The following is an 18,736-nucleotide window of genomic DNA, read 5'->3' as shown; positions in this document are numbered from 1 at the left end:
GAAGTGACTTGATAGAGGTGTATAAGATGATAAGAGGCATAGATAGAGTAGAGGCTCAGAGCCTTTTTCCCAAGGTGGAAATGGCTAATACAAGAGGACATAACTTTAAGGTGATTGCAAGAAAGTATAGAGGGGATATCGGAATAGGCTTTTTACACAGAGTGGTGGATGCACTGACGGGTGATGGCAGAGGCAGATACATTAGAGATTGTGATAGGTACATGGATGAAAGAAAAATGGAGGGCTATATAGGAGAGAAGGGTTAGATGGCCTTGGAGGAGGCACAATGCCATGGACAGAAGGATCAGTACTATGCTGTAATGTTCTATGTTTTATGTGAGACGAGGCTTGTCCGTCAGACATGATTATAGACTAACAGTCATAGTCATACTTTATTGATCCCAGGGGAAATTGGTTTTCGTTACAGTTGCACCATAAATAATAAATAGTAATAAAACCATAGATAGTTAAATAGTAATATGTAAATTATGCCAGTAAATTATGAAATAAGTCCAGGACCATCCTATTGGCTCAGGGTGTCTGACCCTCCAAGGGAGGAGTTGTAAAGTTTGACGGCCACAGACAGGAATGACTTCCTATGAGCTCTGTGTTGCATCTCAAAAGAATGAGTCTCTGGCTGAATGTACTCCTGTGCCCACCCAGTACATTATGTAATGGATGGGAGACATTGTCCAAGATGGCATGCAACTTAGACAGCATCCTCTTTTCAGACACCACCGTCAGAGAGTCCAGTTCCATCCCCACAACGTCACTGGCCTCACGAATGAGTTTGTTGATTTTGTTGGTGTCTGCTACCCTCAGACTGCTGCCCCAGCACACAACAGCAAACATGATAGCACTGGCCACCACAGACTCGTAGAACATCCTCAGCATCGTCCGGCAGATGTTAAAGGACCTCAGTCTCCTCAGGAAATAGAGACGGCTCTGACCCTTCTTGTAGACAGCCTCAGTGTTCTTTGACCAGTCCAGTATATTGTCAATTCGTATCCCCAGGTATTTGTAATCCTCCACCATGTCCACACTGACCCCCTGGGTGGAAATAGGGGTCACCGGTACCTTAGCTCTGCTCAGGTCTACCACCAGCTCCTTAGTCTTTTTCACATTAAGCTGCAGATAATTCTGCTCACACCATGTGACAAAGTTTCCTACCATAGCCCTGTACTCAGCCTCATCTCCCTTGCTGATGCATCCAACTATGGCAGAGTCATCCGAAAACTTCTGAAGATGACAAGATTCTGTGCAGAAGTTGAAGTCCGAGGTGTAAATGGTGAAGAGAAAGGGAGACAAGACAGTCCTCTGTGGAGCCCCAGTGCTGCTGATCACTCTGTCGAACACATAGTGTTGCAAGCACACGTACTGTGGTCTGCCAGTCAGGTAATCAAGAATCTATGACACCAGGAAAGCATCCACCTGCATCGCTGTCAGCTTCTCCCCCAGCAGAGCAGGGCGGATGGTGTTGAACGCACTGGAGAAGTCAAAAAACATGACCCTCACAGTGCTTGCTGGCTTGTCCAGGTGGGGGTAGACACGGTTCAGCAGGAAGACGATGGCATCCTCAACTCCTAGTCAGGGGTGGTAGGCGAACTGGAGGGGATCTAAGTGTGGCCTGACCATAGGCCGGAGCAGCTCCAGAACAAGTCTCTCCAGGGTCTTCATGATGTGGGAGGTCAATGCCACCGGTCTGTAGTCATTGAGGCCGCTGGGGCGCGGTGTCTTCGGCACAGGGACGAGGCAGGACGTTTTCCACAGTACAGGAACCCTCCGGAGCCTCAGGCTCAGGTTGAATACATGGCGAAGTACTCCATATAGCTGAGGGGCACAGGCTTTGAGAACCCTGGTACTGACACCAACCGGTCCTGCAGCCTTGCTTGGGTTGAAATGTTTCAGCTGTCTTCTCACCTGTTCGGCTATGAAGCCCACCGTGGTGGTTTCGTGTGGAGAAGGGGTATAGTCATGAGAGCAGGATGGGGGACTGTGAGGAGGGGTAGTTCCGGCAAACTAGCAACAGAGGAGCTGAAGGCAGTGTGGACAGGGCCAATGAACTTAACCTGTTCTTTAACAGATTTGACATTGTGGCCCCTGCCCATCCCCGACATGAGCCATCTGTTGTCGGCCCCCAGCCAACACATATTCCACTCACTCCTCCTTCACAGAGTCTTGTCATCTTCAGAAGTTTTCGGATGACTCTGCCATTGTTGGATGCATCGGCAAGGGAGATGAGGCTAAGTACAGGGCTACGGTAGGAAACTGTCACATGGTGTGAGCAGAATTATCTGCAGCTTAATGTGAAAAAGACTAAGGAGCTGGTGGTAGACCTGAGGAGAGCTAAGGTACCGGTGACCCCTGTTTCCATCCAGGGGGTCAGTTTGGACACGGTGGAGGATTACAAATACCTGGGGATATGAATTGACAATAAACTGGACTGGTCAAAGAACACTGAGGCTGTCTACAAGAAGGGTCAGAGCCGTCTCTATTTCCTGAGGAGACTGAGGTCCTTTAACATCTGCCAGACGATGCTGAGGATGTTCTACAAGTCTGTGGTGGCCAGTGCTGTCATGTTTGTTGTTGTGTGCTGGGGCAGCAGGCTGAGGGTGGCAGACACCAACAGAATCAACAAACTCATTCGTAAGGCCAGTGATGTTGTGGGGATGGAACTGGACTCTCTCACGGTGGTGTCTGAAAAGAGGATGCTGTCCAAGTTGCATGCCATCTTGGACAATGTCTCCCATCCACTACATAATGTACTGGGTGGGCACAGCAGTACATTCAGCCAGAGACTCATTCTTTTGAGATGCAACACAGAGCTCATAGGAAGTCATTCCTGTCTGTGGCCGTCAAACTTTACAACTCCCCCCTTGGAGGGTCAGAGACCCTGAGCCAACAGGCTGGTCCTGGACTTATTTCCTGGCATAATTTACATATGACTATTTAACTATTTATGGTTCTATTACTATTTATTATTTCCCCTGGGATCAATAAAGTATAACTATGCCTATGACTATGTGACAAATAAAGCTAATCTGACACAAGTTTTGTGAGATTTTTGAATTCACTGTTCAATGCCAAAGGCTGCAGAAGGTGAAGTGTTGCTCCTCAAACTGGTTGGCACAGTGGAGGAGGTCACAGACAGACAACTCGGAGTGGGAGTGGAATGAGAATTAAAGTGAAAGGCCACTGGAGATCTTTTGCAAAGAAATCAGCTAATCTGCATTTAGTTTATCCTGTATAGGAGAGCCCATAACATGAGCATTGAATGTAGATCACTGGAATGAAGAAGTGCAGGTGAATTGCTGCTACACCTGGAAGAAAAAAACTAAATTAGCAGGGGGATAGGAACCAGAGTGATGGGGTTGAGGATGGGACTGTTGGTATATAACTAGATGCAATGTACAGTGAGACTGTCAGGAAGAACATGGCAAAATTGCAGTCGAGATGAGTTGCAATATAATATGGGGACGAGATCAGAAAGGGTGACAAATACAGTACAGAAGCTGTTATATTTGAATGCATGCAGTTTATGGAATAAGGGAGGTGATCTAGTGCAGTTAGAGATTGGTAGGTATGATGTTGTGGACATCCCTGAGTCATGGCTGAAAGAAGATGGGAGGTTAACATCCAAGGGCACACATTGTATCGAAAGGATAGGCAGGTATGTAGGGGATGGGGTGGCTGTGTTGGTAAAACATGATACCAAATCCATTAAAAGAAGTGACATATGATTGGAAGATGTAGAATCCTTGTGGTAGAGTTCAGAAATTGCAAGGGTAAAAAGACCCTGATGGGGGTTATATACAATCCTCCAAATAATAGCCAGGAGGTGAGGGGCACATTCCAACCAGAGATGGAAAACACATGTCAAAAGGACAATGCTATGATAGTAATATGCAGGTAGATTGGGAAAATCAGGTTGGTGTTGGATCCCAAGAGAGAGAATTTGTAGAATGGTTATAAGATGGCTTTTTAGAGCAGCTTGTGCTTGAGCCAACTAAGGGAAAGGCTAACAACAGGAATTCTGCAGATGCTGGAAATTCAAGCAACACACATCAAAGTTGCTGGTGAACGCAGCAGGCCAGGCAGCATCTGTAGGAAGAGGTGCAGTCGACGTTTCAGGCCGAGACCCTTCGTCAGGACTAAGGGAAAGGCTATTCTGATTTGATTAGGAACCCTTAGGAGGCAGTGATCATAATATGATAGAATTCACCCTGCATTTTGAGAGAGAGAAGTTAAAATCAGATGTATCAGTATTACAGTGTACTAAAGGGAATTTTAGAGACATGAGTGAAGTTGATGGGAAGGGGACACTATCTGGGATGGCGGCAGAACAGCAGTGGCTGGAATTTCTGGGAGAAATTTGGAAGGCATAGGATAGATACATCCCAAAGAAGAAGTCATATTCTAAAGGCAGAACTATGCAACCGTGGGCTGACAAGGGAAGTCACAACAACATAAAAGCAAAAAAGAGGGCATATAATGGAGCAAAAATTAGTGGGGAGTTCGAGGATTGGGAAGCTTTTAAAAACCAAAAAAAGGCAACTAAAAAGCCATTAAGAAGGGAAAAGATGAAATATAAAGATATGCTAGCCAATAATATCAAAGGCAATACCAAAAGTTTTTTCATATATTTGAAGTGTAAAGGAGAGGCGAGAGTAGACATTGGACCATCAGAAAGTGATACTGGAGAGGTATTGATGGGGGACAAGGAAATGGCAGACAAACTAAATAAATATTTTGCATCTTCACTGTGGAAGACACAAGCAATTTGCCAGAAGTTCAAAAGTGTCAAGGGGCAGAACTTAGTGTTATTGCTATTATTTGGGAGAAGGTGGTTGGGAAGTTGAAAGACCTGAAGGTGGATAGGTCACCTGGACCAGATGGATTACACTCCAAGGTTCTGAAAGGTGGTTGCAGAAATTGTGGAGGCATTGGTAATGATCTTTCAAGAGTTACTAGAATCTGGCATGGGTGTAGAGGACTGGAAAATTGCAAATGCCCACTCCAAGAAGGGAGAGAGACAGAAGAAAGAAAATTATAGCCCAGTTAGCCTGACCTCAGTAATGGGAAGATGTTGGCGTTGATTATTACGGGTGAGGTCTCAGGGTTTTTGGTGGCACATAATAAAATCGGCCAAAGTCAGCATGGTTTCCTTAAAGGAAAATCTTGCCTGACAAATCTTTTGGAATTCTTTGAGGAAATAACAAAGAGAATAAATAAGGGAGAATCAGTTGATGTTATATACTTGAATTTTCAGAAGACCTTAGAAAAGGTGCTGCACATGAGGCTGCTTAACAAGATAAGAGCCATGGTATTACAGGAAAGATACAAGAATGGATAGAGCATTGGCTGATTGGCAGGAGGTAAAGAGTGGGAATAAAGGCAGCCTTTACTGGTTGGCTGCTAGTGACTTGTGGTGTTCCATAGGGGTCGGTGTTGGGACAGTTTCTTTTTATATTATATTTCAATGATTTGGATGACAGAATTATTGGCTTGTAGCCAAGATTGCAGGCGATACGAAGATGGGTAGAGGACAGATAGTGTTGAGGAAGCAGAGAGACTGCAGAAGGACTGAGACAGATCAGGAGAATGGGCAAAGAAATGGCAGATTGAATACAATGTAGGGAAGTGAATGGTCATGCACTTTGGTAGAAGAAATAAAAGCATAGACTATTCTCTAAATGGGCAGAAAATTCAAAAATCTGAGGTGCAAGGGGACTTGGAAGTCCTCGTACAAGGTTCCCTAAAGGTTAACTTGCAGGTTGAGTCAGTGCTAAGGAATACTAATGCAATGTTGTCATTCATTTTGAGAGGACTAGAATATAAAAGCAAAGATGTAATGCTGAGGCTTTATAACGCACTGGTGAGGCTGCACGGACATTGTGAATCGTTTTAGGCCCCTTTTCCCCCGGAATTAATAAAGTATGACTATGACTATGACTATTATCTAGGAAAGGATGTGTTGATATTGGAGAGGGTTCGGAGGAGGTTCATGAGAATGACTCCAGATATGAAAGGGTTATCATAAAGGAGCTTTTGGTAGTTCTGGGGCTGTACTCGCTGGATTTAGAAGAATGAGGGAAAATCTGTTTGAAACCTATCAAATGCTGAAAGGCCTAGACAAGAGTGGATGTGAAGTAGACGTTTCCTATAGGGGGGAGTCTAGCAACGGAGGGCACAGCCTCAGAATAGACCAGGGACTCCCAACCTCCTTTATGGCACGGGCCCCTAGCATTAACCAAGGGGTTCTTGGCAATAGAGATATGTCCATTTAGAATGGAGATAAAGAATTTCTTTAGCCAGAGAGCGGTGAATCTGTGGAATTCGTTGCCACAGGCGGGCTGTGGAAGCCAGATCATTGGGTGTATTTAATGCAGAAGTTGATAGGTTCTTGATTAGTTAGACTGTCAAAGGTTATGGGGAGAAAGCAGGTTAATGGAGCTGAGAGGCAAAATGGATCAGCCATGATGAAATGGTGGAGATGAGTTAATAGGCCGAATGGCCTAATTCTGCTCCTATCCCTTATGGCCTTATGAGTGTTTGTGAAAGAATGGTGGTGGGAGGATGTGAAAAGATAGGTCTTACACTTCCTACAGTTGCCTGGGAAAGTGCCGTGAGAAGGAGGTAGTTGGTGCAGATGGAAAAGTGGATTTCCCAAGAGAAATATCACATTGAGATGCTGAAGGGAAAGAGGTGCTGGAAGGATGACCCATTGAATACAAAGGCTGGTTGCAGTGAACTGTGGGACCCAGGGAACTCAATCTTACTCTTAGAGAAGGGGTGAGAGCAGAACCACAGAAAGCAGTTGAGATGCTGCCAAGGCCTCTGTCAGCTATTATAGAGGGGAAGCCACGGTTAAGGGTAAAGGAAGACGTGTGTGGAAAATCTTGTCATGAGAGCATATACAATGGGAGAGAAAGGAAGTGTGTAGAGAACTAAAGATGGGGGAGGCCCATCAAGTGTGTAACAAGTATAGGATGATGCTTAAAAAATTAGGAAGGTGTTCTATGTTCAGAAAAGGGTCACTAAGTGTTACTGGCAGGCAGGATTGAGATAGATGTTGAAGATAAAAGAATAACCAGGAAAAATGTAGGGCCTACTAAGGACAACAGGTGCATTATGTGTGAGGAATCAGAAGGTAAAGACAACACACTGGAGGAACTCAGCAGGTCGGGCAGCATCTGTGGAAACAAACAGTCAACGTTTCGGGCCGAGACCCTTCGTCAGGACTGAAGAGGGAGGGGTCAGAGGCCCTATAAAGAAGGTGGAGGGAGGGTGGGAAGGAGAAGGCTGGTAGGTTCCAGGTGAAAAACCAGTAAGGGGAAAGATAAAGGGGTGGGGGAGGGGAAGCAGGGAGGTGATAGGCAGGAAAGGTGAAGAAGGAATAAGGGAAAACTCAATGGGTAGTAGAAGGAGGCGGAACCATGAGGGAGGTGATAGGCAGCTGGGGGATGGGGCAGATTGAAATAGGGATAGGGGAAGGGAGGGGGAGGGAATTAACAAAAGTTGAAGAATTCTATGTTCATACCAAAGGGCTGGAGACTACCTAGACGGTATATGAGGTGTTGCTCCTCCAACCTGAGTTTAGCCTCATCATGGCAGTAGAGGAGGCCACGTATGGACATATCTGAATGGGAATGGGAAGCAGAGTTGAAGTGAGTGGCAACCAGGAGATCCTGTCTGTTGTGGCGGACGGAGCGGAGGTGCTCGACGAAGCGGTCCCCCAATCTGCGTCAGGTTTCACCGATGTAGAGGAGGCCGCACTGGGAGCACCGGATGCAATAGATGACCCCAACAGACTCACAAGTGAAGTTTTGCCTCACCCGGAAGGACTGTTTGGGGCCCTGAATGGTGGTAAGAGAGGAGGTGTAGGGACAGGTGTAGCACTTGCGCTTACAGGGATAAGTGCCGGGTGGGAGATCCGTGGGGAGGGACGTGTGGACCAGGAAGTCGCGGAGAGAACGATCCCTGTGGAAAGCGGAGAGGGGTGGAGAGGGAAAGATGTGCTTAGTGGTGGGGCCTGTTGAAGGTGGCGGAAGTTGAGGAGGAAAATATGCTGATGTGCTGGATCCGGAGGCTGGTGGGGTGGTAGGTGAGGACAAGGAGAACTCTGTCCCTGTTTTGGTGACAGGAGGATGGGGTGAGGGCCGAAGTGCGGGAAATGGAGGAGATACGGGTGAGAGCATCATTGATGACGACAGAAAGGAAACCACGATCCTTAAAGAAAGAGGACATTTGAGATGTCCTGAAACGGAAAGCCTCATCCTGGGAGCAGATGCGGTGGAGACGGAGAAACTGGGAATAGGGAATGGCATTTTTGCACGTGGCAGGGTGGGAAGAGGTATAGTTGAGGTAGTTATGAGAGTCAGTAGATGTCAGTGGACAGTCTGTCTCCAGAGATGGAGACCGAGAGATCGAGAAAGGGGAGAGAAGTGTCCAAGATGGACCAAGTGAATTTGAGGGCTGAGTGGAATTTAGAAGCAAAGTCAATGAAATTGACGAGCTCAACATGCGTGCAGGAAGCAGCACCGATGTAGTCGTCAATGTAGCGAAGGAGAAGTTGGGGAGCAGTACCAGTATAGGTTTGGAGCATAGACTGTTCCCTCCGCAACTCCCTGGTGCACACGTCCCTCCCCGCGGATCTCAAGTGGTTTTTAACCTGAAGGAACATAGAATTAAACAGCATGGAAAATGGCCCTTTGACCCTTCGGCATATGCTATCCTTCAAGTACACATTTACACCAATCCTCTACTAATCCCTTTCCCATCAACTCGTTTAGCTGGATTCCAATGATAATTTAATGTGCCCAATGAACCTAACAACAATAATTTATTAGCTGAGGAAGTAGGACAGCCTAGCAGGAAATTTCTTTGTCTGGACTTGAAATGATTCAAACATCCAAGATTGTAGTAAGCACCTCAGGGTTACAACCTCCCCGTGTATATCACCGTGGGATAAAACATAACCAATGGTCATGCTGGAGGATTTTGGAAGTATCTGCAGTTCATCAGTCTAATGTTTTTAAGGTCTCCTTGGTTTATTTGAGCAATTCTCTTAATTTAAATATGCCCTGGAGAAATTCACCTTGCCTTTCTGTTAGTTTGGTTCATCTGCCTGTATCTGACTAAATCTGAATTTACACAAATGTGTTTTCTGAGGAGCGGCAGAGGCTGAGAGGAGAGCTGATAAATGTTAGTAAAGTTATTAGAAGCACAGGTAGAGTAGACAGCCAGTCTCTTTTCACCAGGGTTGAAATGTCTAACCAGGAAGGCATGCAGAAAGGAGATGTACGTGGCAAGTGTTTTTATGGAGTACCTGCAATGTGCTGCAGGGGGTGGTGGTGGAGGCAAACGTAAATCCAGTAAAGGTGTTTAAGAGGCTCTCTTAAACACATGGAGGACAGGGAAATTGGCATTGTGTAGGCAGGAAGGGGTTATTCAGTTAGGCACTTCATTACTAGTTCCGCACAACATTTTGGGCCAAGATGCCTGTTCTCATCCTGTACTGTTCCATGTTGTATATGGTCGTCCCATTGATGTAGATGATCTTGTGGATTGGCTTTTGCTAAATTTTTCTGTTATTGGGACTCCAGTGTTCAGATTAAAAGTTCCTCTCCTCTTTCTCCTTCAGACTGCCATTCTGTCTGCACAGTCTGCTGCCAATGTGAAGAAAGAGGCTCTGCGACAGCCAGCACTAGAGATCCTGGAGACATCGAGCCAAGAATCTTCATTGGAAAGTGACACTGATGATGAGGAAGATGACTACATGGACATATGACTGGATTCTCAAGCTGCAGCTATGGGCAGCTAAATGAGGAGGATCTACATATACTGTTGTAAAAATAAATGGCAGTACAATTTTCTATGTGAGACGGGAGTGCGTGATACTTTCTATGAAGCTCATTGGATAAGTTTGTAGCATTCTCTTACCAGTGTTGGCTGTTGTAAATATTAAAAGCACCATGGCAGCGAGCCTTTGAGCCTCACTGGATTCTTTGTTTCTAACTTCAAGGGAAGGCTCAGACCTTTCTGGAGGAGAAATGTTGATTTATTTAGGAAGAGCAGATTTAACTGCATTCAGGGTCGAGACTCAACCATTGGAATGGTCCCCTTTCTGACCCAGGGAGCTTGTTCCCTCACTGAGTTTCCAGTTCAGTCTTTGGGTGGAAAATCTGAAGTAAGGACATCCAAAAACAGTCACTTACGGCAGACACCAAGCAAAAGGTATAGCTTAATGATTAGCAGAGGATGGAGAATGGTGGAAATATGATAGCTCTGTAATACTGAGGGCCTGCCAGCCGTTCCTAGCTATTTCCAGCTTTCCTGGTGTAGTTTCTGCTGGACTTTTTAGCCCTTCTTAGAGCCCGCCTTGAATTAGTAAGTGCAGGTCACATAGTTTAGAATGGATTGGGACTTGGTTAGTTTTCCTATAGATTCTGCTAACTTCTTGTAAGATAATGCACTTAACTTCCCTCCATGCATCATAGCTGAAGTCAGGCATTACATAAATCTAGTGGGAGAGAGGATTTCAGCAATTCCTGTTACTTTTATACTGAACCTCTTTCTGCCTTGCAACTTTTTAAATCATAAATGGATAAATGTTAGTTTCCTTTGCATGATGTTAGTCAATATTATACATCTGTATATCTTAGAGTTCAGTGAACCTAAGCCTGCTCTCAATGCTAGATCCAGGAGTCTGGAACGTGGAGTAGGATGCTGGGAGATGTTGAGAGGGTAAAGATCGAGATGTAATTGTCCAACCCAACAGCAAGTTTTTCAGGAAGTTTCTTCAGTAATATCTCTTTTCATTTAATAATCAGAAGGTCATGCAAGCTCGAGTTTCAGATTTTTTTTGGGAGGAGGCAACTCACAAGAAGGGAGATGTCACACAGAGCAACGTTCTTTCAAAAAAGAGAAGAAGAGTTTTGAATTTGTAGTCAGTGTCAGCCCAAGACCCAAAAGGAGGATGGAGAGCTGGAGCCAAACAACTGTAGCCAGTCATCCAATTTTCATTCACTAATATAACAACACCAGGTCAATGAATACCTCTGGAATCTGAAACTAATAGCACACTCAGTCACATTGTGTCAAACAAGAAAATATCACCAAGGTCTGATATGTTTGAGAATACTGACAGTGTCTGTATATAGCAACTGTCCACCTTCATTTTTGTCTCACTCCTCATGTTCTGGGCCAGATCTTTCTGTGGTGGAGCCGTAAATTAGATATTTTCCTGCATTCTATAAGTCAATTAGAATTTTCTGCATAATTTAGAGGCTATTAATGGCACTGTTTGGGCAACAGAGTATCTCAGTGTATCCTTAACCAGAAATTTGAGAAAGCCACAGTTGGGAGGAATTCTTTTTCAGAATTTTTTTTCAAAAAGGGATTATTTTTTGATAAAGAAAGATTATGTTAAGAGAAAAGATGATACTAACAGAAGCAAGTATAAAACATCTTAATTCTCTAAACCAGAGTTTTTCAACTGTGGTTCCATGAGAGGTCTCTAGGTGGTCAGCAAGAGATGGTGATTAAAAAAAACATTTTTTGAATTTGACACAATGCACGGTGCCAGCATGGTGGGCAGGACTGAGCTGCCCCATTAGCAATCTCATTAGAAGTCTCAGCTCAGTCTGGCAGGCCCAGTAGGACCGTACTTATTTGCTTGAGTCCATTCTCAGTTTTTGATGCAAGATAGGAGAAGCCGTTAATAATTGGTGAGCTCTGTATTGGACAGAGGGAAGGACGGTAGGCTGATAATTGGTGACCACTCTATGGTACAGAGGGGAGGACAATAGAATGATAATTGGTGACTGCTGTATTGCACGAGGGGAGGACGGTAGGCTGATAATTGGTGAGTGTTATATTGCATGGAGGGGAGGATGGTAGGCTGGTAATTGGTGACCACTGTATGGTACAGAGGGGAGGATGGTAGAATGATAATTGGTGAGTGTTGTATTGCATGGAAGAGAGGACAGTAGGCTGATAATTGGTGAGTGTTATATTGCATAGAGGAGGATGGTAGGTTGATAATTGGTGAGCACTGTATTGCATGGAGGGGAATACAGTAGGTTGATAATTGGTGAGTGCTGTATAGTACAGATGGGAGAACGGTAGGCTGATAATTGGTGAATGTTGTATTGCATGGAGGGAAGGAAGGTAGGCTGATATTTGGTTAGCGATGTATTACATGGAATGGAGGTCGGTAGGCTGACGAGCATGAAGTGTGTTTTCCGAGCCTTGAATGGACTCGCCCAACTTGGGCTAGAACGTCAGCTTCCCCCTCTTGATTACCTCCCCCAACTTTCCCTTACCCGCCACTTATGGGAGCAAACAAACTACCAGTGTAGTAGAAAATTATATCTACCGAGTCTGCCTTTAGAAAAATTAAATCCCATTTTGGCTTAAGCCAATTATTTAACAGAAATTTATTACGTTTCCCTTATGAGTTTTAAAATTTTATGAATTTAATTTCAAGAAAGGGAGGTTAAGCTTAACTACTTGTCTTTTTTCAAGAAATGTTGGCTAAAAATTCATTCTCTACTTTAAAGACAATTATTTGTGGATTATTATATCTCCAATTTACTGATCATGCTACTGTACTGTGAGTTGTGGATATAATTTTTACACAGGGATTCCCTGAGACCTGAAAATTATTTCAAGGGTTCCTCCAGGCCAAAAAGGTTGAGAAAGACTGCTCTAAACAAAATTTGCTGTATGGAGGATTGAAACTCAACAGTTAAAAAGTTGCCCTTTTCTGGCCCAGACAGGTTGATTGCTTTGTATTATCTCAGTATTGAAACTATTGCAAGCACAGTGAATTTAACAGGTTTTTAGCAGTAAACATGAAGGGAAAAGCCAGATGTTTTTTTGCATAAGGCAGGTGGTGGGGTGATGTAAATATATTGAGTTCCAGAGCTTGGCAACACCAGGCATCCATTGAACCTGCTGGCCAACTTGTGCAATATTAGAAGCATACTTTCCAAAAAGGGTTTTGCAGTACATTCAGATCAATTAATACTGGAGTTATTTCATTGTTCTGGGCCTTTTCACAGTACATTGGGCTGGACTGGTGCATTACCGAGTGAATCCAATGAAGTGGCTAGCGTCTGTTATCAGGCATAGGAACCCACAAAAGCTGCCTACAGGAAAGCTGTCAATCAACATCTAACTAAAGCATACAATACAGTAAAAGATAGTTGGTTATCAGTATTCCCGCACTGTCTTTATAAGCAGAATAAGAAGTGATTCTGGCAAATCTGTCACTCATTGGTTATTCCACAATTTATAATAATTAAATGGGTTTTGAAGTTACCGTTTCATTTTCAAATTATTAAATGATTTGCAAAATGGGGAAAGCACTGATGAATTGCTAAAATACAGTTGTGTATCTGAATGTGTATTAGATCACACACTCACACTCACTCACACTCACTCTCACACACACTCACACTCACACACACTCGTGTATTAGATCGCACACTCACACTCACACACACTCACTCACACTCACTCTCACACACACTCACACTCACACACACTCGTGTATTAGATCGCACACTCACACTCACCCACACTCACACTCACACACACTCACCCACACTCACACTCACACACACTCACTCACATTCACTCACACACACACTCACACTCACACACTCACACACACTCACACTCACTCGTGTATTAGATCACACACTCACACACACTCACTCATGTATTAGATCACACACACACACACACTCACTCGTGTATTAGATCACACACTCACACACACTCACTCATGTATTAGATCACACACACACCCACACACACTCACTCACTCACACACACACTCACACACACACACTCACTCGTGTATTAGATCACACACTCACTCACACTCACACACACTCACTCACACTCACACACTCACACTCACACACACTCACTCACATTCACTCTCACACACACTCACACTCACACACACTCGTGTATTAGATCGCACACTCACACTCACCCACACTCACACTCACACACACTCACCCACACTCACACTCACTCACACTCACACACACTCACTCACATTCACTCACACACACACTCACACTCACACACTCACACTCACTCGTGTATTAGATCACACACTCACACACACTCACTCATGTATTAGATCACACACACACTCACTCGTGTATTAGATCACACACCCACACACACTCACTCACTCACACTCACACACACTCACACTCACACACACTCACTCATGTATTCACTCACTCTTGCAGAGAGAGAGACACACACTCACAGTTTCTCCTTCCCGTTGTGTCCCAGCAAACTGAATCTGTCAGTAGATTGTTTGAGGCTTGCTCGTGCGTTTACCAGTGGTCACCTACAGTGGTGGTGAGTTTAGATAGGTCCCATGAGTAACCTTTGGCACAAGAAGGTGGAACTTGTATTTATTTAGTAACATTAATGCAAATTGTCCTCAGCCATTCATAGGATAGCATCTAAAGATGAACCAAAAGCTTCTTGGAAATGCTTTTAGGAAGGTAGACTTGAGCAACAAAGGAAGAAGTGGCAAGTTAGAGGAGTGGGAATTCTCAAGTGTACGCCCTTGGCAGCTGAGGTTTCAGGCCCGCCGGACATCAAAGTGGTGGAGTGACCAAATTTAGGGATGTGGAAGAGGTCAGAAATTGCAGACAGAAAGGAGAAATGGGTCAAAACTTGGATAGGTGTGTCGGGAACCATTATTAGTAATGCATCAATAAACCAATAAGAAGAAAGAAGCTCCATCCACCAAATAATTGAAGAAATATTGTTCTATAAAGTGCTATAGGAATTTAATTTACACGGTACTTTTTCTTCAATGACAGTAGTTGGATATAATTTACAATTCAGCTATAGAGACTGAGTCTTGTATTCTTCACATAGCGCCAATACAGGGAAGAAGGTACTTAACTGTTGGATAGGAAGTGGGTCAGACCACTTTGCACTTGATTGGTGCCATTCAGAATGCCACTTATTGAAGCTTCCTGCTACCAGCAGGCTCGGTCAAGTAGGATAATTATGTTGGCCAGGGCAACCTGCTCTCAGGAAGGCCACCACCAGCTTTCATTTTATTACAACAGCATCAGGGAGTGAACAGCTTTCAGGTGATGAGAGGTGCACTCTCAGCACAGGTTCTGCCCGTGGTCACTTGAGTGGAAGAAGAGCCAGAATGTGATTATTCGCTTTTGATACCTTGTTAGAGACTACCTTGCTGAGACAATTCAGGGTAAATGACAGGGGTATAATTTGTATTTGAATATCTTGAGAAATGTAAAGTACCTGACAGAGTGCCCAGCTGCAGATTGCAGTTAGTATTGAATGTCTTTTTATAAAGTACATTTTTTCTAAGGACTTCTGCCCATGGAGTGCACACTTCTACATTTTTAAAGAAAGTCTTTTTAAACCATGTAACCGCTTAGCAGCAAAAAACAATTAAATGTTAGGGCTTGACTGTTGAATGTTCTGTCACAGGAATGATAACTGCTTTTTATATACAGTATATGCCATGTTTTAACTGTAAAGCTATTTTAAATCAACTTTTGTGTATAAACAATGTTTTTTTTTTGAAGACCAGAAAATCTGTTACAGTGTCCGCATGTGAAATGCTACAAGCTGAAGGCAGCTATCAATAAACTATAGTTCCTCGGGCAGGCTGAGGGCTTGACAGCCAATCTGACCCTATTTGTGTCTTTGCTTCATATTTGCTCCAGAGTCACAGAGCACTGCAGCACAGAAACAGACACTTTGGCCCACGCAGTCATTGCCCTTGTTTCATCAACCCGCACCTGGACCATAGTCCTGCCATCTATGTTATCATCCAAACTTCTCTAAAATGTTCAAATCAACCGCAAGGACCAGAGCTACCCTTCTCCATAATTACCTTCAAAGTAATAGCATTATGATCACTGAATCCAAAGTGTTTCCCTACACAAACTTCTGTCACCTACCCTGTCTCGTTCCCTAATAGGAGATCAGAAGTCACACCCTCTCTAGTTGAGACCACTAGAAATTGATTAAGGAAACTTTCCTGAATACATTTGACAAACTCTATTCCCATTTTACAGAATGGGAGTCTCAGTCAAAGTTAAAATCACCTACTATCACAACTTTGTTTCTTGCAAAGATACTAGCTAACTGCACTCAAACCAGCAGAGAGCAGAACTTCTCATTGCATCCATCCAGGCTGAAGTCAGATGCACAGCAAGAGTCAGCCGAGCCTGTGCTGCTGCTGGTGTCCTGATAACCATCGGCCCTGTTGGCAGCCAGCAGAGGAGTGGCTGCACGCTCCCATTTCTGATAAGTGCTATTGATGTCCTGGATCACAGGCCCCTTTTATTCCCAGTGGATTCTTGTTTCTGATTGTCATTCAGATCAGTTATTCTGCTTCTGCTCTTGACATCTCATGTTTCAGTTTGAGGGACTACATCTGAATGTTCTAAAGTACGTAACACAGCCTTTCCACTGAATCACAGGTAGGTGGGTGCTCCATCCCAGCTTGTCACAATGGACTTTCTACGGAATTGGGTAGAATGAGGTCTTAGGGAACCCTGTCACACGCCACAGTATTCTTCCACCCTCCTGCTAAATCAGCCTGCTCAGTGGTTCATTGCTTCTTTCAGTCCCAGTCAGTTCTGCAGCAATGCACACACTTCTTTGAAAAGACCACTTGCCTTCATGCCTGTACATTGCGCCCCATCAGTCCACTGGCTGCTGAATTCCAGATGAAGGGTCTAGACTTGAAATGTTGACTGTCAATTTCTCTCTGCACAATGTATGAACAGCTGAATTTCTCCTGCATTTTATGTGTTGTTCCAGATTCCAGTATCTGTATCCTCTTGTGTCCACAGACTGTTGAATTCTGTTACTTCTTGACTCATCTCTCCAAGGGCCCCAGGGAAGCTTCTGTGTAAAAAACTACATTCCTTGTTTTGCTTGTTAAACCCCAAAACTAGTGTATGCCTTGAATTTCCTGGCTCTGAGAAATTCCACAGTGGGGTGTGAAACTTCCTTCACCGAGCGCTGTGGGTACAGTGAGGTGACACCACTAAGCAGAGCTAAGTGTGGTCTTATTCATTTAGAAGATAAGACCGTAAGATACAGGAGCAGAATTAGGTCATTTGGCCCACTGAGTCTGCTGCACCATTTCATCATAGCTGATTTATTTTCCATCTCAGCCCGGTCTCCTGCCTTCCCCCCGCACCATATCCCTTCATGCCCTGACTAATCAAGAACCTATGAACTTCTACCTCAAATATACCTAAAGACTTGGCCTCTACAACCACCCGTGGCAACAAATTCCACAGATTTACCACCTTCTGGCTTAAAAAATTCTTCCTCATCTCCATTCTAAATGGATGTCCCTCTATTCCGAGGCTGGGTTCTCTGGTCTTAGACTCCCCCAGCATAGGGAGCATCCTCTCCACATCCACTCTTTCAAGGCCTTTCAACATTTGATAGGTTTCAATGAGGTCACCACTCATTCTTTTGAATTCCAGTGAGTCAAGGCCCAGAGCAATCAAACACTCTTCATATTTTAACTCCTGGAATTATTTTCGTAAACCTCCTTTGAACCGTTTCTAAGGGTATTCCCTTTCTAAGGTCCAAAGTTGGACCATGCTATGTTGAAGATGGACTGTGCTCTGCCCAGCAATCCATGGATGTGTTGGTTGTTAATGCAAATGGCACATTTCACTGTAGGTAAATAACAAAACTGGAATTGTTACTTGTTGTTTTCTTGGAACAGAGATTAAGAGATGCCGACCTTTTCAACAACTCTAAGATCAATCTAACCCTTCCCTCTTACATAGTCCTCCATTCTTCTATCATGCATGTACCTATCTAAGAGTTGCTTAAATGGCCCTAATGAATCCTTGGCAGGGTGTTCCATGCACCCACTACTCTCTGTAAAGAACTTACCTCTAGCAGCACCTCTATACTTTCTTCCAACCACCTTAAAATTATGGCCCCCTTCTCTCTGTCCTGGGAAAAACATCTCTGGCTGTCCACTCTATCTATGCCTCCTAGCATCTTTATCAAGTCACCTCTCATCCTCCTTCATTCCAAAGAGAAAAGGCCAAGTCTCGTTCAACTTATCTTAATAAGACACGCGCTCCAGTCTTGGCAGTATCCTGATAAGTCCATTTTGCACTCTCTCTAAAGCTTCCACATCTTTCCTAATGAGGCGGCAAGAAGGACAGGCAGGTGACTAGACAGGATAATTTGCTGTGCGATATAAATATAGCAAAATCAGTAACAGTTACTGATCTAAATGTACTGTATTTAAATGCACGCAGCACTAGAAATAAAGTGGATAACCTTGTTGTACAGCTACAGGTTAAAAGAAATGACATTGTGGCCATCACCGAGTCATGGCTAGATGATGGATGTGATTGGGAGCTGAATGTCCAAGGATACAGTGTATAGGAAAGATAGGAAGGTAAGGTAAAGGGGGAGGCGTGACCCTGATGGTAAGCAATGATATCAAATCACTAGAAAGAAAGGACACAGGATCAGAAGAGGTGCAATCCTTATGGGTCGAGTTAAGAAATGGCAAGGGTAAAAAGACACTAATAGCAGTTATATACAGGCCTCCAAACAGCAGCCGGGATGTGGACTACAAGTTACAGCTGGAAATAGAAAAAGCGTGTCAGAAGGAAAATGTCAAGATAATTATGGGGGATTTTAATATGAAAGT

General features: G+C 44.1%; 1 protein-coding gene across 4 annotated transcripts in view; it reads left to right on the top strand.

Annotated features, from left to right (window-relative positions):
* The window catches only part of cabin1 (calcineurin binding protein 1), a 693,325-nt gene extending 677,619 nt beyond the window's left edge, over positions 1 to 15,706 (top strand). For all 4 annotated transcript variants that reach the window (XM_063031768.1, XM_063031766.1, XM_063031767.1 and 1 more), the window contains exon 36: positions 9,644 to 15,706. In XM_063031768.1, coding sequence (XP_062887838.1) covers positions 9,644 to 9,790 — 147 coding nt within the window. In that variant the 3' untranslated portion in view covers positions 9,791 to 15,706. The remainder of the gene's footprint in view (positions 1 to 9,643) is intronic.
* Positions 15,707 to 18,736: the final 3,030 nt, after the last annotated feature.

This window comes from Mobula hypostoma, chromosome 23 (genome assembly GCF_963921235.1).
Source record: "Mobula hypostoma chromosome 23, sMobHyp1.1, whole genome shotgun sequence".
NCBI classification, from domain to species: domain Eukaryota; kingdom Metazoa; phylum Chordata; class Chondrichthyes; order Myliobatiformes; family Myliobatidae; genus Mobula; species Mobula hypostoma.
The sequence above is the reverse complement of the archived record's forward strand: the minus strand, read 5'-3'. Positions and strand labels throughout refer to the sequence as shown.